The following is a 27,419-nucleotide window of genomic DNA, read 5'->3' as shown; positions in this document are numbered from 1 at the left end:
TCTTCGTTGTTTAGCCAACAGAACATTAGACTACACTAGTGAGCCTACCATATAGTGTAATTTATAGGGTATCTCTAAAATCTTTAATTCTAGATATCAAGGCTGCAAGCCTCCAAAATTTTGTTAAAGGTTTGGTTTGGCGGTTCAAACCATAGAGCAAGACATCGGTTTGGTTCGCGAATTGGTTTATACACCACCTGAACCCAAGGTTTGGGTTCGAACCTTGGTTTAATTGTATACAAAAAAATATTTTTATTGTTTTATATTTTTCTCTACTATTTAAACTAATTTATGTAATTTTTTTTTTCGAACCAAACCTTTTTTTTAGAAAGCGGTTCGGTTTAGGTTCGGGTTCGCAAAGTAATTAATTTCAAGGGTGCAGTTCATGATCCGGTTCAAGCTGCTTAAAAACCCGAACCGAACCAGTTCTCGAGGTTCGGTTCAGAACCGGTTTGCAGCCTTGCTAGATATCGATAAATGATAAAAGTCGTCATTTAATCAACTTAATGCTCGATGTTCGTCGAACGCTTTTGGTGAATTTAAATCAAATGAAATCAAATCAAATCAAATCAAATATTTAGTTGCTGTTACATTTATGAAAAGCGAATGCCAAACAAATCCCATAAAAAAGCAACGGATTTTCCGCTTTTTCTTTTCGATATTTTTGTTCGCTTCTGAATCCCATAAAAAAGTGCGGCAAATATTTGCGTGCAGCTGTGACTTGTTAGGTGGAGAAGAGTGAGCGAGGTGGTGGTTAAATGGGATGTGGGTGGAGGAAGGGGGAGGGGAAGGTGGAGTGGCTTTTATGTGGCACTTTAGCCATTTGAGAATTGTTATGGCCCAAGGGCAACAAAGCCATCAAAATGCATTTATCAGCTCAAAAGTATTGAGCCAATTTGATAGACTGGCCACGTTTGAGTTTCCCCTTCCTGTCTGCTTACTTGGCCAAGATGAGCTAACTGGCTAACATGAAAACTGGTCAAGTGGCTGGCTTACAAGTCAATATTTAATTTGTTCAAATGTCAACAGTTGCAGCAGAGAGAGAGAGAGCGAGAGAGAGAGAGAGCGAGAGAGAACATTGAGTTGACTTATTTGTTGGCTTGTTTGTTTTGTTGGTCCCAAAAAAGTTGTTGTCGTAGTCGGATTTAACAATTTGCTGCTGATAAATTAACTGGCTGCTAAGTGAAACAAGTGGCAACTGACAGGCGGGCTCTAAAGGATGGCTAACAACTTTTTAGCCATGGCCTTAGCAATGACATTTAATTTTTCAACACAAAAATCCTCCTCCTGCTTGACTTTGTTTCCTTCTCTTGGCCAGTTGAGAGACACTCTTTATCTCTCGCTCTCTGTCTCCTCCTCTCTGACAGTCGGCAAATATGCAAATTGAGTTTTAATGCAGATTTATTGCCTTAGACAAGGCCCGACTACAGTTTTGGTCAACAACTTTTTAGGCCATCAAAATTGCCAAATGAATATTGACATTGAAAAATTGACATTACACATTGCATTTCGTTGTAATTGTATATAGTATAAACATTACTTAAATACAGTTATTATAGCGTGAATTATTTAATAACAATTAGCGCTAATTGTCATTACATGACAATTTATTTGATTGCCATTGCATTTCCGAGCCAAAGCACAATTTGGTCCCAATTTCAAACAATTTGTTAAACGTTTCTTTTTTTTTTTTTTGGATTTTATCTTTTCACAATTAACTTGATTTTATTTTGCTAAATGCCATAAAAAAAATTGTGCATTTACAATTACATTTACATTTATTTAATTAAATGTTTCGAATAAACCGCTAATATGGTTAATTGACCAACAGACTGACTAGCTAGATATCCTGTGAAAAATTATAGAGAATTTGTGTTCCTTAAAATGTTCAATCAGTTCGAAGAAGGAATCCTTTAAATATGGCATTGAAGTGTCTGAAGCTCTGAATTGAATTTTTAGCGTGTTGGATAGGCTATCAGATACCCTGCACCAAGTTGAAAATAGTTTTTTTTTTAGCAAGTGTTGGCCGATTTGAGGAGTCTGAAATGTACTAGGTGTATGTATTGAACTAGAAGATACCCCGTAATCAGGGAATCTCAACGAAACAAACATTGATTCCCGAAACAACCATTTGTAAATGCTGAATGAATAAAAAAGCCGAACTTTGATTAAAATGACATTCTGCTTACAAATCGTTTCAGTTTATTAATTTTTGAAATTGATCTGACGTCCCAGAGTCAAGTTTAAATTGTTGTCTTATGCTTATTATGATATAAGAAGTTGATTAAAAGTGAAAACTTGAGATTTAAAATATTTTAGATTTAAAATACCAAAGGGGGGAGCTTTTGCATTACTATGAAAGCTAGAAAAACCTAACTGAATATAAATCAAAATGATATTTCAAGAGTCTAACTCTTGCATTCGCCACGTTGGTTGACATTGTATAAGCTACTTTTTATGAAATTAATTAAACTAAACAATTGCAATCTATTAAATTTGTATTATGGGTATTTATATATGTAGAATAATTTTATAAGAGATAATAGTAGTCACAATTTTAGCACTAAGGAGTTTTAAAATGAGGCCGGACAATTGGAGTATGTCGACCACAGACTCATTTGACCAACAGTTGCCACACCAACAGTTGACACACGTCCGACACGCGTGTCTGGTTAGCCGCAAGGACGAAGGACGAAGGATGAAGGACTCTCGGGCAAGGGGAGAAAGTCTCAGCTGTGCAGGACTTCAAACTCGATTCGTGCCAAACAGAATCAATGTGGAATTTTAGTTAATTAAAACACAATAAAATATGCAAATGCTACGAGTGCTTTGAGCCAACCACAACCAGACGACAGAGAGGGAAAGGGAATGGTAAAGGAAGTGTGGGGAAGGCCAAGGGGGCGGGGATAAGGATAACGAGGGCAACCACAAAACAGGGCTCACGTCTATGGAGTTTTGGCCGAGCTCGTTGCCGTTGCCGTTGCAGTTTGCCAAATGGGTTTTGATGTGCCAAAGTCAAAGTCAAGTGCGCCAAAAGTGATGCAACCCGACCAGACAGCTGCCACAAGTGGAGGCTGCAGGTCCGAGGGAAGAGCAAAGGAAGCAGCAGCAGCAGCAGCAGCAACCACATGAGAGTGCCACATGACGTATGCGTGATATTCTGCAAGTGCATGCCATGCAATATGCAGCACTCTTACAAGTATGTGCGTGTCCACTCCAACTTCAACCTCAACCTGAATCCAACCCCATTCAACCAAAATATACCTCGGCATGCCTTGGCAGCGGTGACAGCCGACAGGCCTACACTGCAAAAAACAAGTGAAACTCTATAAAAATTCGCTGCCAATTATAGGAGGAGCAAAAAGGAGGCATCTCCGCCACCTTCCGCCCCGAAAATCGCGAAAAACCATCACACCCACAGTTTTTAAGATAATACAGTTTTTATGGTTAATAACGTTATCTATTAATATTATCTATTGTCTCACTTAACAGCAGCAAGATCGGACAAGTAGAACGGGAGTAATAGCTAACCAAAGTTATTAATTAAGTTATTATTTCAAAACAATCACCTAAAAGTATGCAGTCGTTTTTATTAAGTAATAATTTCTTCAAAGTGCTTTTATATGTATTGAAATAAGTAACAGGTATCCTATGGTCGGGATCTCGACTATAGCCTTTCCCACTTGTTTTCTTCTATATTCTTATTATTATACCCTGTGGGCTTTAAAAATGTTCAAAAAAGGGTATAATGTGTTTGGCAGAATGTATGTATATTCTTAACCAAACTGATAGAGTGTGCATTTGGGATGGTATTATATATCCTGACCAAATTGGGTTCAAATCATTCGCTCATTCGGAAATTAAGTTTTAGTATAAAAAAGTTATTTGTTTTTTGAGAATCTTAACCAAACTAATAGAATATGCATTTAATTTGGTTTTGTAAATCCTGACAAAATTTGGTTCAAATCGGTCTACTATATCATATTGCTGTCATTGGACCGATCGGTCGACAATCAAGTTTTAAAAAAAATGAAAATGTTATTTGTTATTTAAGATATCTTAAACAAACTGTTAAAATAAGCGGAGTCCCCATGTTTTTTCTTTGTATTATCTTTAGTCAAATGGAAATGTAAATTAATAAACATAAAATATCTGATTAAATTTCATTTTTATTATAAAAGTCATTTCTTTTATAATATTAATCATTAATATTTTTCTTAATTATATTTATAAATTATATAAAGCGTAAAATGTGCAGTGTTATTATCATTTTCAATAACATTTTCATCATTATTTTAATTTTCATTATATTGTGCTTTATTTTCATTTAATTTTTGCTTCACTTTTAACCAAGTTTGTTTTTGGCTGAGTGCACAAGCCGCTGGTAACTCAATTAACGGAGTTTTCGCTGCCCGGTGGTCGCTTTAATGCATTTATTTATTAAAAACAACAACGACAATAACAATAACAGGAAACAAGGCGAATGATGGGAAGAAGGGAGGTCAGAGTGAAAAGGGGAAGCACTTTAAAGTGCAATCATTTTATGCGCTACTTAACACGCCCCTTTCAATTTTTATTACAATCTGCAAACTGATGATACTCTCCCACCGAATAAACCGAATCCACCGAATCCACCGAATGAACCTTCGACCCACCGAATAAACCATCGTCCCATGTGGTGCTCTTAACGGTTTTCAAGTGCCAGCTGTGTGGTCTGGCGGTCGCTTTAACCGCTGCACTTTGGGCCCAAACCGACTGGGAGAAGTGGAAGTGAAAGAGGGATAAAGTGAGAGAGGGAAAAACACTGAGAGAAAGGGTAGATGGGTGGGGTGAGAGAAAGGTTCCCGTTGTCGTCAGCTAGACGTAGAGAGTTGCCAATTATGCGGAGACCGCTTAATAAATATGAAATGACATAAATGGCCAAAAGTTTGTTATAAACACCCTGTACTTAGTAGCAACGAAAGGCACTGCACGACGAAGCATTTAAATGGCTGAAAATATTATTGTAGATTAACTAAATAAAGTTAAGAAAAGCTTAAAATTTATTTAAATTAGAATTTTATGATAATATATTTGAAATAGTGTAAATATAATTAATTTATAATAGTTACAGGATATGTTCTCTGCTCTCCTAGAGTTATTAACTTTACAACTTTTATATTTTTTTTGGGTGTTTTTTTTTTATTTTGATTGTGGCGAAAAAAAAGAGGGAACAACAAACAAAATGAAAGTTGAATGCGTTGCCGCAATGTCGACCCTCGTCTAGGCACAACAACAATCATAACTATGACACAAAACAACAATGACAACAAGAGCAACAACAAGAACAACGACAACGACAGGAACAACAACATTGACAGGGCTACAAAGCAAAAGGCATAAATATTGTGTTCACGATTGTTGTTGCCAGATTTCGCTTCCGAAAACTGACCAAAAGCCCAGAGAGAGTGAGAGACAGAGAGAGGAAGAGGAAGAGAATGAGGAGTAGACAGCACATGAATAACATTTATGAGGGCCTTAAAATACTTACATAAATTAAATTATTTATTAACGTTTTAGTTAAGCAACCAACAAAGCGAAACAAAATCAAATTAATCAACGAAAGCTTTCAGGGAAATATATAAAAGATTTTTAGATTTTAACCATTTAAGATAATGCAAAATTGTTATATTCTGTGAAAATGTGAAAAGACAGCGCCGAAAAGTATGCTACATTTTCTCATCTATGCATAATTCATGTCTGTATCAGAGAGCTGCATTGGGTATGTTCGAGTATGATCGAACATGTGTGCAGAAAATTCAACCAAATCAACTCAACCACTCGGGCGCAACGTGTTCGATCAGGTTCCGCGCGTCTCTGTTTACGATCGAGTATCGAGCGTGATTGTTTGTTTACGAACTACTCAACCGGATTGAGGTTCGTTTGTGACGAAACCCAAAGCCACGTTTTGGTTTGGGTATGCTTCGAACTTGGGTAGGTATGGGTATGGGTGTGAAAACATGTGTCGGTTTTGGGTATCTATATGGGTATGGGTATGGGTATGCGAATGAGTGTCGGCGTTTGGGTATGCAATCAGGTATGGGTATGGGTATGAGCTTGAGTGCCTGTGCTTAACAAGAGTGCGACAGAGCGCGCAATAGCGAGCACGCGCGGCGTTTACTTTTACACTAAAATGTGTATGTGAAAGAAATAGTATGTATTGTACAGGTCTAAGAAAAGATAAAATTTTACTTTTGCTTGAATAAGTATAACTTTTAGGATTAGGTAAATAAAATTTACAACTATAGTTTCGTCAATAATTTTAAATAAACCTTAGAATTAACTTCTAGAAATAAGTTAATAATAATTAGTTTCCTTCGTTTAATTTACTTAAAAAATGCAGTCAGTAAAATACTTTAAGCATAAGTTCATTTTAAAAAAGCAAAAATAATATTAATTAATAATAACACGTTTTTTTTTATTATTTTCAAAATAAAGCAATTCATATATTTTCAATTATTATTTCTTTGTCATAAATTTATTTTGCCATTCAATAATAATTTTAATACCAACTAACTAACAAGAGTACAAAAAAAAAACATACGCGTAGGTATTCGCTTGCAAGCCTGCATAACCAAACGCAGGCAACCATGCGCACGGCCATACTCATACCTGATTGCATACCCAAAAGCCGACACTCATTCGCATACCCATACCCATACCCATTTGGATACCCAAAACCGCTACCCTTGCTCATACCCATACCCATACCTGATCGTTTGAACAAAATGAGTAAGCATCAAATCAAGTCAGCCTGCCGGTTCGGTCAATGCTCGTGGTTGAACAAAAACAAACAAACACAAACGGTCATGAACACAAACTGGCAATGTGTTCGAACTGAGCGAACGAACCGAGCGCTCAGTTCGAACGGTCCGCTCCTGTCGCTTAACCAAAGCAAAAAAATCATAACGGGTTCGAGTCAATGTTTGAGTATGATCGAACATTTCATACCCGTTGCAGTTCTCTGGTCTGTATCAGTTCTACTGATACTACGTGTAAGTTAAATATATTTTGTATATACTCCTGCAATAAGATTGATTTATTTTTTACGGAATTAACATCCAAAATGCTCTGCTATTCGGATACTTCAATAAAATTACTTTAAATTAAAGTAGCTTAAGCTTTTTATATAGAATTATTATGCAATGTGAAACCACATTAACCCAATTATCATGAGTTTGAGCTTAAGAATTCAACTAACCACCGCAGTAGAGCTTATTAATGGGAAACAAATAGAAATTATAAGCTTAATTCTTAAGCGTAGCTCAAGTTAATAGTTCTGATTAATAAACTAATTTTAACTTCATTTACCTGTTACTTTTGCGCTTCCACTAATCGAATTAGGTAGTTAAAAGGAGTAGTTTTTTTTATCCGCAGCACGAATTGAATCTGTGAAAACTTCTCTAATGACTGCTTTCAATTTGCATGGAAGTGGAGTGCTAAGCAGGGATTTTAAGTAAAGTAAAGACCCTAGATTTTAGCTGGCCCACAACCTACTTATGATTGCGTCTACATTCCCTGTCCATTTCCTTCCTTGTCTTCTGTCCGGAAATCGACACAAAACGCTGCATTTTCAATGAATTAACCAAAGGAGGCAAAACCAAAAAAAAAAAAGGGAGAAAAAAATAGAAAGTGAGAGTAGATAAAAGAGATATGGCCAACTACAGCTCTAGCAGTTGCTGATCTAGTTATTTCCAAGAGCCAAAACGCCCAATGCTTGTCCAGAATAGAAAGAAGGGAGCAGTATTGGGGGTAGGAGTTGGGGAGGGGTGGGGACAGTGGCAGGATGCGCTGTCGGACAACGCGAGGCAATTATTGTAAGCGGCTTTCATAGTGCGATGATTACACTTACAACTGAAATGGCGCCCAACAAGAAAAGCAAAATGAGAGAAACAAAATTAAGAAAAAAGCAAAGAATCATTTATCTTAGCATTGCCCACGATTAAATACTCTTTCTTTAGCTGATTTTGAGAATATATTTTTAAAATTAGCTTAGCTTCAATGAAATTATGAGGCAATGTTTTGAAAAAAATCCATATATATATATTTTTATAGAAAATAAAAATAACCATACTATATATTAAAGGTACAATCATAAAATTTGCATGGACATTTAAAGCTTTCGTTTATTTTAACTTGCTAATATAAAATTCAAAAAAATTGACAACGTAAAATTTTTTATAAAAAAATTGAATAGTAAATATTATTTTAGATTTTTATTATAAAAAATTAAAAATAGTAATTAATTTCAATTTTTATTATAAAAAATTAAAAATAGTAATTAATTTCAATCATTTCAATTATAAAAATCAAAACAAAAATTATTTGTCAATTTCTATTGTAAAAATTGAAGAATAGAAATCCAGTGTAAATATCAATACCTTAAACATCCTTAATATACGTCCTTTAGGGTCGTGTAATGTATCATATGAAAAGTATTCAGTCACAAATTATAAATATTTTTAGATTTTGGAAATACGTCACTTGGTTCAAAGGATATTTACATTCATGTTTTATAATAATAATTGATAAATAATTTTTATTCTAGATTTTTATAATAAAAATTGAAATCAATAATTATTTGTAATTTTTAAATTAAAAATTTAAATTAATAATTATTTTTTATTTTTAAAATAAATATTGAATTTAATAGTTATTTTTCAACTTTTTTATAAAAATCAGCAAAATATTGTTATTCATAATTTTTATTTTAAAAATCATAACTGTTACTGTCCCTGTCTTAAACAGATTTAAATACATAAATAAATAGCTTGAGCATATACAAACCTGTATCTTAAGCCTGATCAAAAATCTATATGTCGTATATAAAGTTGATGGTAATCAATTCCTAATTATTTTTGGTGTTACACACTTTGTTTTAAAGTTATAATACCAAGCATGATTGCGATTGCAGGGTATTAAAATGGCTACACAAAAAATGTGCGGCTGTTAAGAAGGCGGCGATTGAAGGCCAATAGAGTAAAGACAACGGCAACAGTAAGAAATAGAGAGAAGGGAAAGGGAGAGAGACTTATAGACAGAGGGGGGGTGGTAGTGTAAGTGAGATGGAAAAACATTTCTAAAAACGCATTTTGCTTACATTTGGCCCGTTGGCTGTTTGGTTTGTTGGCTGGTTAGTTTGGTTGCTTGTCTGGTCGCTTGTTGGCCATGTTTGTTGGCCTAATTAGTGCTGTGCAATTTTATGGCATAATTTTCGGTGTTGTAAGCGTTTTGGCGCCATCAAATTGTAAAACATGAAAATATTACATTAAAATTTATGAACTAAAAACATACACAAAATAACAAAAACATCAAAACTTTGAGCCAACACACACACACACACACACCCACGGAAGAAGAGAGACAGAGAGACAATGAGAGAGAGAGAGAGAGGGAGATAGAGTTAACGTGGCTAGTTTGATGTTAGCGGTTAGCAGTTGGTTCCATCTACACTTTGTCTGGATTACGGCCAGGGCAATTAGTGTCCAGACTGGGATTCAGACAGCAACTTGGTTGTGATTTCTTTTTATATTTATAGCATATTCAATGGAGCTCACCTGCAACGAGATAAGAAGATAAAAGATATCGCATGAGTACTTGTAGATTGTATAAATATTAAATTTTAGTTTAAACGAGTTGAGCACACGAGAACTTAATAGTTCTAAATGATTATAGAATTAACCGATTTCTTTTTGCGCCCAGAATGTTAAGCTTCTTTTTAAATAAATTAGTATCTTTATAAATCTTGATTTTAGATTAATTAAAAATTAGCTCGTTAGTTTAACGATGTTTTTGATTTAGAATTAGTTTAACTAGTTATCTTTAATATAAACAAATTTAAATAAATAAATTAAAATTTTTAGAAAAAAAATAACGATGGTTTCGTCGAAACGCCTTTCTAAATATTCTATTTAATTTATTTTTTTTAAGATTGTTTGCAAATTGATTTTAAATTAAAGAGTTTGTCGTTTGACAATGTATTATATAGTTTATATAGCTTTTTCCCAACGCAAGATAAATAAAATAACATTTTTATCAAACTATTTATTAAATATTCATTAATTATTCACTTCAAAATTAGAAATAGGAGATAAATGCAAATTTCTTGGTTAAGGTAAAATTTAATCAAACAGATATTTAAATTTAAATACCCATAAAAATGTTTACGAATATCGCTTGACATCAATTTCAATTGCACGCTTATCGATAACAGAGGAAAAAGGCCAATAAGTTTGTTTTAGCCACATTGAAATTGTTTAGTTTATGTGGCCGACAGAAAAAAGAGGCAACAGTCAATATCATCGGAGGCATTTCAATGGTTGTATGTGTGTGTGTGTGTATGTATAGTATGTAGTTGATGGCATATTGTGGTGTTGCAAGTGCCCTGCTGCATGTTGCATGGATGCATTGGTTGCATGGTGCAATAAAAATGCATTTCATGCTCGAAACATGACTTGGCTCAATTTATTTTACGTTGCCGCATTTAACGACTTCACACAGGACTTGTCCCGCAATCGGAGACGCCACAGCAGCTGGAGTTGCCACCACACAAACGCAAATACATATATACATATATATAAATATATATTTATATATATAAATACATATACTAGAGAAATATTTTGGTGTTAGGCCACAATGAGCTCAATTTACGGCAATGATTGGTGGTGCCGCTTGTCGAAGGAAAGAAAAAGGGGGCAAGTGGCAAGTGGCAAGCAGCGCCCGAGGGCCGTTTGAATGCCTGGCAAACTCCAGGGATACCCAAAGGTCCTCCACCTCACTTCGATCCCGTTGCGATTGCCGAAAAAGTTACATGTTTGCATTTGCCTATCGTCTATCGTCTATCGTCTGGCCGTCTGACTTTAGTTTGTTGCTCGTGTGAGTGGCAATGTGGCAAAGGGGCAGGGAGGAGTGGATTTTGCCTCCTAAGTAGCAGCCGCCAGACGTTAAACATCGCGTGTAGACAGACATGAACGCGCCCCCTCCCCCCTCTCCCTTTCCTACCCCTCGTCACATTCACAACAACAGGAACAAATCGAGAAGGAAAAAAAAATGAAAATCTAAAGTCGCAGACATGAAAATTGCACTGCACACGGCACAACGACGACAACGACTTCTTGGCCATATAACAACCCCCTCCCCTGACCCACCGCATGCTTCTTCAGCAGTCAAACCACACCCCTCTTGGCCTACGCCCATGTCTTGGAGCCAAACAAGAAACTACAAGCAAAGCCATATATAAAAAATCAACTGACATGTCTATGGGCTGCAGAGAGCGTCAGCGACGTGTCGAGTGGAGGGTGGGGTGGGAGGAGGGAGGGGGTAAGTGAGAGAGAGTGGGTGTAGGGGTAGGAGTTGGGATTGTTGTTGTTGTTGGCGCAGTGGTTGTTAAGGCTTGCGGAAGTCGCCCCTTGGGCTCGTCTCCTTTTTCTCTCACCCCCTCTCTCACTCTCCCCCTCTCTCTCTCTCTCTCTCTCACACTATAGGGACTGGCAAGTTTACTTGTTACACGTAACAAGCGCAGCATTCTATTCTTAAACGAGGCCCCCTACTCTCGTCCTTTCCTCTTTCCGCTTTCCTCCTCCTTCAGTCCCTACACGTACTACTGAATATAGCATTTAAGGCAATCAGAAATGGCGATTGCAACTTTATGGCAAACGCCAGAAGACATTTTAATTGTGATTTGTACATGGCAGACAGACAGACAGACAGAGAAAAAAAAATAGATTGAGTGAGAAGAATAGACAGAAAACACTGATAAACAGTTTTGCCAGAACTGATTTTTTATCCTGAAATCTCGCTATTTTTTTTAAACCAATAGCAATAATTAAAGATTAAAAATTTATATTAATAATTTAATAAAATTTAAATTAAATAGTGACCATCATATTATTTACCTATTAACTTTGTTCTAAGAACCATAAGCAACTATAAAACAATTTAATGAAAAATTAAAAAAAAAATATAAAACCAAGAAATTAATATTTTTTGAAAAATAAAATGTGTAAATTTCAGTTAAAACATAAATATTAATAAATCAGAAACATAAGATGATCATATGTACGACTAAACAGTCCGTAGGTCAAATTCTGGCTACAACAATTTAGCTATTTGCCTCAAAAAAAAAAAAATAATAATAATATTTTGGTTTTACAAATGTTGGCAGCACTGTCGATAACCAACATTTAGTTGAAAGTTTTCATGACAGCCTCAAAGTTGCCCTTTCGCATGCCAGAAACTATTGTTTGGAATGTCTTGAATTGCCGTCGATTCACTTTGAATACTAATTAAGACAACAACACAATTGTAACAGCAACAACAACAACTACATAATAAATAGACTACATAATTAACCTGTCGCTTACAGCGAGTGTTTACCTCAACAAACAGTCTCTAAACTTAGTTGGTCACACTGTTTGTCATTAAATTTATAGCATTTGCAGAATCAAATTTGAAATGATTGTTATTAATTGAATGGCATTTACGAGACAATTAGAAGAACATGAATATTTTCAGATTATTCAGCGTGAATTTGAGCAAGAAAAAGAATAACAGTTGAGAAGAAGAGCAAAATAGCAGAGAAAAATAAATGGTGATCATTGAAAACATTGAATCTGGTCAGAACATTCAGAAAAACATTTGTAATCTGGTCACATAAAGTTTCGGTGAAAAAACTCTGATCTTTATGGACTTTTATGAATTTTAATCCTTCTCAATCTATATTAAAGTAAAAAATAAACAATACTTAACAATTTTATTTAAGAATTTCTTCTCTTTCACTTTAGCTAATTAGCTTGTTAATCGCCATCTTTGAATACCAACAAAACAGATTATTATTACCTGATTTTTGAAATCGAATATAAAGATTAAGCAGTTATTGTACTTGATTGAGCAATTTCTTAATTATATTAATTGCAACAAGTTGCTCAAAATTGCAAATTGATAAACAATGTTATCACATCCTTGAAGTCAAACAATTCAAATGAAAATTGTTTGCTTTTTGCCGCTTGCATTGTTCGAAATTAAGAACATAAATATGTGGCCAACAACAAGTTGGCTGACAACAGACAAAGTGACTGCCTGCCTCTTATGCATTATCAGCATCAAAAGTGTAAGAAACTTAACAACTAAACGAAGACGAATAGGCAAATACCCTGTAATCTATTGGTGTCGAATTGTCTAATCAAAAATTTTATTTAACTTCCAATGAAATGTCTATTAAAATTAGGCATATATATATATATATATATATATATATTTACAGCTGTTAATTTCTCAATTCTGATAATTATCAAAACTTTACTTTTAAAACCTCACTTTGATAACGTCCCCGAGTTTTTTTTTGGAAGATTAAAGTAAACTAATGTTTATATGATGATATTATTATTATTGTTATATGTTTATTAAGTATTCCAGCACAATGTATAAGTATAAACTTATTATTTACTGTGCTAGTCACGATATTTTTATAACTTAAACTATGTTAAAGCTATATCATTTATAATTAACAAGAATAGTCCTGGGCAATTTTTTGTCGAGTTTCTTCATGAAACTTTCAGGACTGATAAATTTGAGGTCGCTGAATCCGAAAAAAAAATTATTTATGTTCGTCCTTGTGAGGATAATCGACAGGATCATTTTTTCAACTGTTACCATATGGTAACGCTGGGTCGTACAGGGTACAGGTTTACTAAATACTACAAAACACAAATATTTGAGAAACAATGAAATAAACACAGCTTTATATATGACCAAATTTGGTTCAAATCGGTGCACTATATCATATAGCTGTCATAAGAACAATCGGGGTCAAATTTACCTTTAGTATGCAAAACTTTTTGGTTTTCTGAGATATCTCAACCAAACTCACAGAATCTGCATTTAAGTTGGTTATATACATTCTGACTAAATTTGGTTCACATCAGCTTACTATATCATATAGCTGCCATGGGAACAATCATATTTTGTGAGCAAAACAGTACCGAAATTAAAATGAACAGAAAAAGCTTGTACCCTGTACGTCCCAGCGTTACCATATGGTAACACGAAAATAAAAAGCGTAAATTTACCGAAAAAAAAGTGTTTTATTCCCGATTTTTTTTATAATTGAAAAGAGCACTCTTTTAACTTACTGATGATGAGTGCATTGCATATAGTTCAGTACTAAAATTAGTTAAGCGATTTAAATTTACTTGTGACGAATTGCCAAATGCTGTTATTTTGCACTGCAGAATATAGTGAGCAAATTTTTGGATCAGCTTACTTCAAGAGATTGTTAAAATCTACTTAAATCTAGAGACAAAAAATTTCTCTTAGAATATCATTTAAAAGTTAATCTAATGTTAATATGTTGTCTAAAAAAGAAGTTTTAGTAAATGCCTATTGCTTGTTACCATATGGTCACGCTAGGACTATTCGGGTTAATTTAAATAATATTAATTTGATTTTCACATATTTGTTGAGTTTAATTTAATGTCTGCAAGTGTTGTTTAACTTAACATTAAACCTTTTTTGTTATCATTGGAGTTTAAAGAAAACAAGACTTTTATTAAATTGCATAACTTGTCTATTTATTGATCGAAAAATAGAAAACATATGTAATTAATTTAAATTTTTTGTTTTTTTTTTTCTTTAATAAAAGTATTGCCTGACTAAGCATTAGTTTAGCACATACAACTTTAATAGTTATTTTTGGCACTACAGGGTATAAACAGCAGATGTAAATAATGAGCAAAAGAAGAAAAATATGGAGACGAAGAAGTAGTAGGAACAGCAACAAGGACAAGAGACAACAACAAAAGCCATTTGCTATTATGATAATTATTTTGAAAGGCTTTGCACGAGTTTTTGAACACAAAAGGGATTTAAATTACGCCGCTAAGCGGTTTATGTAGCAACAACAGCAACAACAACAAGAGCTCAAAGTTAAGAGCCAACGAATTGCTGTCATCTTAAGGGCGAGAGAGAGAGAGAGAGAGAGAGAGATAGGGGGAAGAGAGCGGTAAAGTGACAGAAGCTTCAGAGAACTCATCAGCAGCCAAGCATCACATTTTGAGATAAACATAAAGCGCACCTAATGCGTATGTGTTCGGGTGTGTGTGTGTGTGTGTGTGTGTGTACCCGCAGACAGGCTACTCATATGTGTGTGTGTGTGTGTGCTGTTGACTTTGGATAATGTCGTTTGTTGCCTGTCGTTGTCGTTGTCGTTGCCCGCGTTGCGTTTGTTTGTTTGTTTGACTGATTGTCTGTCATTTTGTCTGATTGTGCGCCTATTAGTATACAAATGAATGAATAAGTGTGCACACCCCCCCCACACACACACACACACACGCACAACCAACACCCCAGCTTTCCCCTTCTTCCACTTTTCACAGCATGTTTTCATTTTCGTTGATTGAATGTGCGAACAAATGTTACGAGCTAAAAGCCGCAGTTAGAGATTAGGTTGGATCAAAGTTAGAAAGGGGATGGAGAAGGGTAGGGACTAGAAGGGAAACCTGTAGTAGCTTGGAATTGCAGAAGGGGATTCCCCTGTCAATGTCTATACACACACACACACACACACACACACAACGAGATTATTGTGCTTTAATCCTTTAAGTCTTTGTTACACAATTTGCAGCCAAATGGCATGCAGACAAATTCAAGCGCGACGAATTGATACCCTTTACAAAAATATATAATTGCATACGGAAATAAAAAACTGAAAAGCTCTTACTTGTCGAATTAAAATGCTAAGTTCACATTTTTAGGGTTGTCACCTTTGAGAGGAAAATATAAAATATATATGCATGTTTTTAAAAATCAAAGTTAACTGTCTCAACAAGTGACTTATTACAAATATGTAAATGCAATACCTTGGCAACTCTAGTTAAACAAGCTGTAAAACTTCTCCGAATTCATGATTCAAAATGATCCAGTGAAATTCCTCGAAACATTGTAAACTTATACAATTGTACTTAAATATATCAAAACTTTACAAGTTGAATTCAATTAAATTATATTTGAATGATGGTGCCAAATATACTTTTCAGATATCAAGGTCGCAATTATCAAATAATATCTAAGCAAATTTTATTTAAAAAAAAAAATATAATTATTAAAAAAAAAAATACAACTCAAAATAGTTGGCAACTCTAGACAAATTGACATGATTCTTTGTCTCTTTAAATATTGCATTGACTTTTTAAAAGTAACAAATAAAAGTTTGAAATATCCTAGAATGATTTAATATTTGCATATATTTAACATATATTGGCAACTCTGGTTAAATATCTATTTACTTTAACACTACTGTAATGCCTATAAATATATTTTTTTAAGCGAAAGAGAGAGAGAGAGAGAGAGTTTTTGTCCACCTTCACTGACAGACTGTCAAAACCGCTCAACTGTCCATTACAGGGTATACAAAGTGTTGATTGTGCCTCATTTTTTTTCTTTATTGCGAGTGTCTCTGCAAGTGGCTTTAATTGTTGTAATTCGATTTCATTCATTGCTAGTGACTTCTGTCAGTCATGCTATCAGTCAGTTCATCAGTCTGTCAGTCTCTCAATCTGTCTGTCAGTCTGTCACTCTGTCAATCCCATGCTCAACATCAGTCAGTGATTGCAATTTCATGGTCGCATCCATTGTTGTTGGGCTTCTAGATCCGCTTTGAGCAGCTTGTCGGCATGTTTCAATTGACTTGGCTCTTGGTGGTGCGGTGGTGCGGTGGTTGGGTGCTGCGGTGGTTGTCTGGTGCGATTTAGCGGATTTAACGCTAATGCAATTGTTACTGCGCTTTGGCCAGTTAAATTGCCAGTTAGGCGCCATCAGCCTATTATGTAATATAAGTCAAGCAATTAATTCTCTCAGTCAAATTGAAGCACTCAAGCGTCAGTTTTAGCGGCTTTGTGCATTTCAAATGAATGAATACCTAATACGAGTACAATGAATGATTCGATTGTATAACGCATTCTTATGACTAACACTTCAACACTTATTTATTCATTTTTATCTCAAAGATCTGTTTAATTGCCACACGGACTATGCGAATTTTAAGTCTACTGGAAGCTTTAACTTTTAATTAAGACAATGACACTATAAAGTTTAATTATTCTGCCTGTTCAAATCAAAGCTGAAAGGCCTTAAAATTTCAAAGAACTTAAACGTATTTAAAGCCAGTGTTGTCAATTTTGTTTTTAGCACCTTTGATGTCTTTTAACACTGTTCAAACTTCAATCGTTTCCTGTTTTTCTTACTTTACTTAAAACCGAATTACTAAAGTATTCTTTAAGCTATAGCTTTAACTTTTGGTTACAAGCTCAGTTTCTAGCTTAGTTTGAAATTCTGAAAATTTCAGCTAATTCCTGACTACAGGGTAACTGCCAGCCGAGCTTAACTTACAGCCAATTTATGCAAATAATTTGCTTAGTTTTATATCAAGTATTTATTGAAATTGTTATAAAATATTGTTCAAAAAGAATTGTTTATTATTAACAACATTATTAACATCATCAAAAACATCATTAGCTATTCATCATTAGCAGCTAATGATCATTAGTGTTAAATAGTGAATTGCAAGACAATTTTTCAATTGTCCCAATCAAAATAAATGTAACTGTTTGGTCAGTTGGACTGCCTGGGTATTCAGACGAGTACTCAAGCGCGTATTCACACTTATTCACATCATTTGCGTCAATTACAAGTGACTTGAACGAGCACTTGAGTCACTTAAATCAACATAAAAACAAACAAATTGACTGCATTTAGTTGAGGTATCTTGTTGTTGCTTATTACAGTGCCTGTTAGTTGTCGTTGTACAGTTATGGTCATGAACATAGAACATACACATACACATACACATACGTGTATGTATAGTCGTAATGAGAAGGGCGTTGCGCATAAATTGACTGTGGCTAGACAGAGTACAGTGCCAGCAAACAGTTTACACACACACACACACACAACACTGCAAGTCCATGGCAGTCATAAACAGTGCGCACAAATTGTTAATTGACACATTGGTATAATGAAGACATGAGATGCCATTGCACAGCTTGTTTCATCTCCAGCTGATTTCCCAATTAGCCTTCACAACAACAACAGCAGCAACCACCGCACTTGACTTTAATGGATGCCAGCGTGAAGGGGGTGGGGGTCGTAATTGAGGGTTGGATCATTAGTGCTTAACTGCTTAACAGCTTTACAGCTTAATTGCTCAGCTACCAACTATTGTGCTATTACTTAACATTATGTTATGGCCACAGTTGGCAGACAGATTTCATTTGACGCTCCTTCAATCAGCTGTCTTCGCCTTTCTGCCTTCTCCACTCTCCATCCTCCCCTTGCTCTATAAACAACCCTCGGAACTATCCCTCACCCAGACAAATCAATCACAATTAGGATTTGAGCAAATACTTACGACTACAGTCAAACACTCATACTCACTGACATTCACACATGTGGCACATTCCATTCATTATTCATTATGAATTCCGTGAGTGTGTGTGTATTTGTTGTTGTTAAGCTAAATGAGTCTGAAACCTTTGGTGAAAATAAACTTTCGAATCTCATTTAAACAATTCTTAGTATAAACAATTTAATGGCATACTTTTTGGGGAATTGAGCCCATTGAAAATGGGCAAAAAAAGGGTATAATGTGTTTGGCAGAATGTATGTAACAGGCAGAAGGGGGTGGCAGATCAGAATCAACAGACGAGTCGATTAAGCCATGTCCGTCTGTCTGTCCGTCTGTCTGTCCGCCTGTCTGTCTGTACGTCGCGTCGATCTCAGAGACCATAAGAGCTAGAAACTTCAAACTTGGTCAGTAGGTTCAGATCGGTTTCCTATATCAAATAGCTGCCATAGGAACAATTTTTATTTTTTATCTCTGAAATTTACAAACAAATTTAATTGATTACGATTAATGATGCTGGCAAATCGTATACAAATATATTACATTAGGCGAAAATTTGAAATTTTCTATAAAAATTAGTTTTACAAACTTTAGCATTTCATAAATTTGAAATCTCTTGTTCAAAGAAAAATATTATATATTCCACAAAATATATTTAAACCAATAAATACATATCCAGCCAGCTGAAAATCTAAATCAACTGCTTATTGAGTGAAGAAAATCTATTGGAAGTTGGAACTTAGAGTTTTATAATTGAGTAATGAAATGAAGCAACTTTCTAATTGTCTAAGGAGCTGCAATTAACTTGAAACCTTTTCAATGGGTATTAAAACTTTGCTTTATTGATATAAATATTCTAATTTTTGTGTAAGATTTGGCACGCTTTAATTGCTCAATTGTGAAATTGTTGAATTGGTCAATTGGTCAATTTGCTCATTCGGAATGCATTCAATTTGCAACAATTTTATTTGGCACATGTCTGACATGCCTTTTGACATAAATTGCATTTGCCTTGGCATTTTGCATTCACAGATTCCATTTTGCATTTGCATTTAAATGCATTTTGGCCAGAACACAGGACAGTGGACAGTGGGACATTGGGAAATGGGATAGAGGACACAGGACATTTGACTAGGCAAAGTCATTTATCAAGCGAATATATCAAATAAATTAGTTAAATATTATGTTATCAAATTAAGTGCGCACGCCCAAAACATAAGCACAAGCATACACATAAATATACACACACACACACACACACACAAATATGTAGTCACACACACATGGAGTTGTTCTAGCATATGTTTTACACTGTCAGCATAAATTTCACTCACAACATTTGACATGACAACAATAAAGTCGAATTGCATTTACTTATAGTGCTCATCTCAGATGCAGCTTGCCGTCAACTCACATTCAGCTCATATTCAGCTGATATTCAGCTCATTCAGCGCTCATTCAGCGCATATTTAGTGGCAATGACAATTTCAAGTCTGCATTCAAATTACAACCAAAAACTCGAAACCAGCAAATTGTCAGCGACAAACTTAACGACCAGAATTTAGACTCGACAGCTGGTTGCCTGTCCCCCTTACCCCGCCTCCACCTGGTTGCCCCTCAAGTACAGTTGCAGCATGACACATGTCTGTTCAAAATGCTAATCACCACATATGACATTCATTGTCTGTAAAACAATTGGAATCAGACAACATGCTCAAATTGCTATGAATTGTATTACGTGCTCACGCGGTCAGCTCAGAATAGTCACCATTGAGTGGAAAACACAGACACCCCCATATTCCCCATCCTCCCCCTCACATACCACTCATCCCTATCATCTTGCTAGCCTGGCTGACAGTTGATAAGTGAGAAGCAGCTTAACTAATGTTTATGTATATCTACATATTTTGTGCCAAAACCCAAACCCACAACTTGTCTCTGAATTCAACTGTCAGCATCATTTTACACTCGCCAACAGAGTAGTTTATCTGAATTAAATATAAATATAAATAGCATATATCTATATACAGACACCATTAACAGTTTTATTATACTCTCAAAATATCATTTGAATATAAAACCAAAATTAATTTTAGACTCTTCAATTTCAAATTGATTACAATATTTATTGTTTGTTTCTTTTTAACTTAATATATTACTTTATAATATTTAATTTAATTGTATACTTAATTTTATCCAAAACACCACAATAAAATTTATTTAGAAATTTAAGTTGATCTCTATTTCCTTAGCTTAAGCTTAATACAAACTGTTATACTCTCCGTTTTGTTAGAGTATAGGATTTTTTTTGGAAAATATGCGTTGGAGTCCAGAGAAGAAGGCTAAACAGAAAAAGGATATAACTCAACAGTAAGGGGACTTTACACACACATGTACAGGAAATGAGCATATCTATGTTTGGCACACACACACACACACTCACACACACTTATACTACATACTAAATGACTTGTGGCTTTGTGTTGAGTCAGTCTGATATATTGCTGGGACAGAACACATATATATCCTGCTTAAATGTACGAGTACTTCCGGATATTAACCCAACTCAGCTGATGAAGTGATCAAGGCAAAAGCTAAACTCAAAACTAAAAAGAATTATTATAAAGAAATGTTTTATTCAAAAAGATTTGAGAACATTGGAATAAAAGGGATGGAATGGAGTGTCTAAAGTATGGAAGGATATTCTTAATTCATATACAATTTAAGAGATTTGGAATTAACTAGTTAGGTAAAGTCTTAAAGAGACTTAAAGAGACCAGTGCCTCAAAATCCTAAGCAGATTTGTTTTTAAATTTGAGTACAAGGAAGATTCATTAAATTGTAGCATGCTTTATAAATTAGAAGGACCTAGAGGAATTCTGGGGACAAACCTAACTATAAATATGCAGAGCTAAAAAAACCTATAGACTTAAGAACTTAGAATAACTTTACAGCTTTAAGAGCTAAGATATCTAAGAATCTAGAGAAAACTAGCAGCCATCAATCAGTGAGTGAATGAAACAAAAACTGTCAATCCAGCAACAGACAACTTGGGAAGTAAAGACAGATAGTGTTGTACTCTAAATAGATATTAGATTCCTAACGAGATACGCTCAGATAACCACAACACACAGCTGACAAAGGAACGCACAGCAATCGCCTCATTTTCTAACTTTCCTGTCTTTTACTTTTTCTTTATATCTTTTCCTGTCTTACATTACATATTTTTATACGTTTTCCTTTGATTTTTCTTTCCTTTTTTGCACTTGCGTGCATTATGTTAAACTGCTGAGCGCAGCAAATTAGCATGGAGGGGATGACAACAACAACAACAACAACAAAAACAACAAGTAACAAACAACAAACAACATGTGTCACTCTCTCCTGTCTCCATCTCTGTCGCTCTCCGTCTCCATCTCTCTTTGACTGTTTTTCCCGACGTGGAGTGTGTCACATTAAATGATACGCAACACTTGACACCAAAATGCGACACTGCCAACGACGCTAAGAAAAACTGTAAGCTAAAAGCAGAGTGTGCTTGACTAAATGTTACCCTGTCACTCACTCTTCCCATTTTCTTCATTCATTCCTATTCATTCTCTTCACAACTGCATCCACTAAAATACATTATTTATCAATATTTTATTTATTTTTCTACATTTGATATAATATAAAATATTCTATCTTAAGATGCAAGCCGATTACGAAGAGTATTAGTAACTATAACCCTTTTAACAAAAAATTGCAACTCTCCTCTTTAAACATTACAGGGTATTTGAAAGGAATATCATAGAGAGATTCTGGCGACGCACTAAAGTAGGCAACAAAATTGCTCTATAAATTTATGTGCGTACTTTATTAATGAGTCGTTAGCGGTGGTTGTGTTGTCTTTCTGGTTGTTGTTCTAGTTGTTGTCGTTGTTTGTGGAAGTTGCATTCTCTAGTGTTGGGGTTGCACACAGGGAAAATCAATAGAAAGCCAGCTGCTGCCGCAAAGTATGCAATGAAATTGGGCAAATGAATTTAAATGATGCCGCCACGCGTTGCGTATACGCAATGTGGAAAGCAGTCAACTGTGAAAGAGTAAAGAGGGATGGAGAGTTAACATTTGTAAGGGGTACACACACACACATACACACACACACATAGATAGGGTACATATGTGTGGTGGCAAAAGCATATGCAAATACTTACAAAAATCTAAGAAAGCAAACGGAAGTTTATTTCAAGTCGGCACAACTGAACTGCAAGAGGGGAAGGAAAAAGGGTGGCAGGGAGGCAAGTAGCATAGGGAATGAAGTGGCAGTCAAGTGCAAGCCCAGGCAACATCAGAGGCAAAAGTAAAACAAACAAGCGCATAAAGCAAAGGCCAAGACAAACAACAGGAAGACAAAATCAAGCAGCTCTAAGAAAATAACAGAAAAAAATCATAAAAAATATATATAAATTTATATATGTATATCTAAAAAAAAAAATATATATACATATTTATTCAGGCAGAAAGCATGTCCCCCCTCCCTTAGTAAGAGTTGTTTGTAGCATTTTTGAACTTGTAACCTCAGCGAGTCAAAAGGTAAAAGGAAGCGGATGTCTTGACTGGCGGTTGAAGCAGCAGAAAAAGAAGAACGGAGAATTGGCGGACAGTGAAGCTTGCCAAAACGTGCTCAAGTTCATACAAGCAAAGAGGGGCAAAGAGACAGCCAGAGAGACTGAGAGATGGTAAGAGAAACAAATAGACAAATAGACAGACAGACAGACAGACAGACAGACAGACAGACAGTTAAAGCGTCAACATCCACATCAAGTCTATCAACTGAAGTATAATGCCTCTTTTTCCTAATCATCATCACCTTTCTCCATTTGGGATTTGCCCCGTTTGTGCAATTTAGAATTATGAAAAGATGAAAATTTTGAATTTTAAAATATGATTAAATATTTTGAATTTGAAAACTTTTTTTTTTCGTCATCATCATCTTTTTCCTCATTTTCCGTTTCATAATTTTTGTCATCATGAGGCAGCAGGCCGTGTGTAAGGCACTTGAAAAAAAGGCATTCCATTTTCATTTCAGTTCAGTCAAAACATTTGAGGAAGTCAATCCATTCAGTCAGCCAGTTAGATAAACAAAATTTTTGGAATAAAAAAAGAATAGACAGAAAACACAATATGGCAAAAGTGAAACAACGGCCAACAAAAATCAGGACACAGCAACTACAAGAACAACAGCAACAGAACCAACAGCAAAACCCACAACAACAACAACAACAGCAACAACCGCCTTCAAAATCAAAAGCAAAGTCAAAGTCAAATCCAGTGGCAATCATGAAATTGAGCAACCAGCAACCCAATCACAATCCCAATCCCAATCCCAATGTGATGACCGTACTGAGAGCGCACCCAACAACGTTGACCAAGCCCCTCGTCAGTCCCACGAAGAAACGGAAGCCAAAGAAGCAGCAACAACAACAACAACAACCTATACGAAGATCCCACTTGATGGCCAATGCCTTGTTGCCCCTAATGCCATCCGCAAAGAAAAAGAAATGCGATGAGGGGCAACAAAAGGTTGACGGTAGCGCAGGTCGTCGTAAAGTGTCGGGGAATGCAACCCAAACCCTTTTGGTTATACGGGATTCTCTGGAGCGCTTGGTGAATCCCAAGAAGACTTCCCCAAAGAGTTCGCTTCGTCGCAATCCAGAGACAACAGCAGCTGTCAGTGTCAAACTGGAGAAGGTGTCGCATCAACCGGTCAGTGTGGAGACCTTCTATGATAAGGGACAGCGTGTAGGGTCGAACCGTTTGGCCCCAATGCCGTTAAAGCAATCGCAGAAGCTGCACTTGAGCACGGCGGCAGGAGCTGGAGGAGCAAGCGGAGGAGGCGGGGCCAGCGGTCTGTCAAGCGGTGGTCAATCCACTGTCCATACAGTGGGTGCCAAGCAAAATCAAAAGAGTAATGAAATGGAGGTACCCCTAACAACTCGACTGCCCATCATTGACTTCATTTCAACTGATGATTTTGCCCGAATGCATGCAACGAAAAAGCAAAAGGCTGCCAGACGTTTGGCATTGGCTAATGAAGCTAACGAGTAACTAAATGATGGTATCGACTAATCCCGAGTAATCACGAGTAATGCGTAACGCGTAACGCAATTCACGAAATTGAGGAACAGAACCGAGTAACGAACCGGCAATCATTGTTTTGGCTACTCGGCTTATGTTTTATGTTCTACACAAAATTGCAATTGAAACGGTCTTTTTTTGTTTGTCAAATAAATTCCCCCTCTTTTGGTGACCAGTGACATAAAATAACTCTAACGAGTGACCACTTACGAGGAGTAGTCTATCATTGAAACCAAATGAACAGAAGCGAGTGAATTGTGATAAATAGCTAACAACAAGTTTATTTCAACGACCTAGCAGCAACGAGTAGTCTTAAAAAAAGTGACGAGTATAGTTCAACACGTTTACTTCAAAGCTCAAAGAGCAACGATTAGCAATAAGCAGGGAAACGAGTAAACTACAACGAGTAAATGATAATAGATCATAGTTTTAAAATCAATTCCTAGTCCTCGCTTTTTAAGTTGAAAATTTTCTGTTTTTAGTCTAAAATTATGTTTTAAGGACAATTAGTCCTTTAATTCTATATTAATTCTATATAATTTTGAAAGTCCTGGTTCTGACAAAAGTTTTGAAACCAATGTTGTCAGAATCGAACTAAAAACACTAAAGATTTGCCATTAAAATCATAATAACAATTTCGAAAAATTAAAACTTTAACTCAATAAGCGGGGACTAGAAATTGATTTTAGAACTATGGTATCCGGGTGGAAATATCTTAGAATTAGCCGTAGATCACGAATTTGGATCGATGCACTCTACTAGTTAATAGTGTATAAAAACGAGTAGCCTGGAACAGTGAAAAATAACAAAAGAGCAGTGTCGAGTCAGCCGTAACGAGTATTCTTAAACAAATATGCAGTAACGAGTATATTTATTGTAAAGAGCGGAATGAACAGCAACGAGTAGGGAGTCACGACTATCCCATAAAAAATGCAGAGTAACGAGTTGACAGTAACGACTGCACATAACCAAACAAATTGACACTTGGCTAATAACGAATGCAGTGCTTAATAACGAGTAGTTACTTAAAAGCAACGAATGTCCAGTACTTTTCTGCCTGATCACATTTTCGAAAGAAAAAAAAACACAAGTCGAACTTAAGAAGTAGATGAAAAATGGGGAGTGAGAAGGAGCGACTGAAGAACGAGAGAGGAAAGCAAATGCGAGGTAGATTTTAGTTGCAGAAAATGCGGTAATAGGAAGGCGAAGCCAGAGTAAAACAACTTTTGCGCAAATTATCTGCGTCGCGTTTATTTCGCGCAAACAAATCGCAAAAGTTTTGTCGACCCGAAAACGACTTGACTTGGCCCCAGAACGGAAACGGGAACGGGTACGAGGACGGGAACGGGAATGGAACAAAATGGTACCGAATGGTTCTTGCCTGATCTGCGACTGGCCTCGACAACTGGCTTGACATGGCCCTGCTCGGGTCTGGTCGGATCTGGTCTGGTCTGGTGTATTTAAAAGTTTTTGCCGCTTTGCCGGCACAAAAGTTTAGCTTGGAGCACGGGCATCTTGCAGCAATTTACGGCCTTCCTTTTTTCCTACTGTCCTGGCTAACAGAATCAGACCAACTTCAAGCAAAGCAGCAGTTGGAATTGGAATCGGAGTTGGAGTTGGAGCTGGAGAAGAAGATGGAGTTCAAGTTGAAGCTGAAGCTGAAGACGATTTGGCAATTGAAGGAATGCGGCATGAATTTTGTTGCTTTTGCAACGAGACTTTTTCGGCTTGTTTTCATTTTCGCTGCTAGAGGATTTGCATTTGTTGAAACGGACCAAACGATGGGGAAATTCAAGTGGGCAACTTAAGGTGGAAGACGGAAAACGGAAGGCAGCAGACGGGAAACGGGAGACGGGAGATGGCAGAGGTATTAGAGACAAGCACAACGACGATGACGATGAAGATGACGACGGCTGCGGCTTTTAACCGCAAACCAAACGGAAATTGAGATTCATTTAATTCATTGTGCGCTAGACGATGGAGGCAAGGGGCATTAAGGCTGGGTGCTGCAAAGGGTTAAACGCAGTGCGCTGCTTCGTTGACAGCTTTTGGGCCATGGCATAATCAACAGCAGCAGCAACGGGAGCAATGGGAGCAACGGGAGCAATGGGAGCAACGGGAGCAACATTTAAATGACTGCGGCTACGTCAACGGCAACGCCTTGCTAATATTTATGCCCCAAGCTTTATAATCGAGTGGCAGTTGCAGCTGCAGCTTCTGTGGCACAAACCGGCGACGCCCCAAATGCCAATGGCTGAGGCAAGTGCACTTCTTGGCCAGTCGAAATTCTTTGATTGCCCTCAAGTTGGCCAAGCAAAAAGAAGAAAGCCAAAAGAGGCAACAAGACTGAAAGGCAGGGAGCCAAGGAGACTGATACGTTGACTGAATGGGAGGTGAAGCCTTGTCTGGCGTCGTTTTGGATTGCAAACTTCAGCAATAAAGTCGAGTGGTTGCAATTCCCTCATCATTGAGGGCCACAGATTTTTTCGTAGCCACCCAATCTCATTATGCCCATTTACTGTCACCTAAATAGGGTATATTGATCACTGATTGATTTTAAATAAAAACTGAATATTTAATTGAAAACTGCAAACCTCTAAGATTTAAGAGAAGCTTCGAATTTAAAACAGATTTCAATTCAATGTAATGACAATCAAAGACATATAAGTTCTTTTATAAATAAACTTTCAATTATTACTCGGAAAAAATATAATTATTTTATATTTTTAATGTTATGGACCAAAATCATTGATAGCTAAGTAAACTAAAGAAGGAAATTGTCATATATCACATATATTTTAAGCGATAAAAATGACGGCTAGTCAAAGCAAAGAGTACAAAATGTAATATTATAATTGTTCCAAAA

General features: G+C 36.0%; 2 protein-coding genes across 3 annotated transcripts in view; one reads left to right on the top strand and one right to left on the bottom strand.

Annotated features, from left to right (window-relative positions):
* Window positions 1-27,419, bottom strand: part of LOC117789231 (glycine-rich cell wall structural protein 1.0) — a 115,336-nt gene that overhangs the window by 44,370 nt on the left and 43,547 nt on the right. The gene's annotated exons all lie outside the window — the stretch shown is intronic.
* On the top strand, window positions 23,426-24,739 carry LOC117789240 (mastermind-like protein 2). Its single transcript, XM_034628353.1, has one exon. It carries the CDS (start codon window positions 23,600-23,602, stop codon window positions 24,521-24,523), a length of 924 nt encoding a protein of 307 aa, XP_034484244.1. The 5' UTR covers window positions 23,426-23,599; the 3' UTR covers window positions 24,524-24,739.

This window comes from Drosophila innubila, chromosome X, assembly GCF_004354385.1.
Source record: "Drosophila innubila isolate TH190305 chromosome X, UK_Dinn_1.0, whole genome shotgun sequence".
NCBI classification, from domain to species: Eukaryota; Metazoa; Arthropoda; class Insecta; order Diptera; family Drosophilidae; genus Drosophila; species Drosophila innubila.
This window is presented reverse-complemented; position numbering and strand designations above follow the sequence as displayed.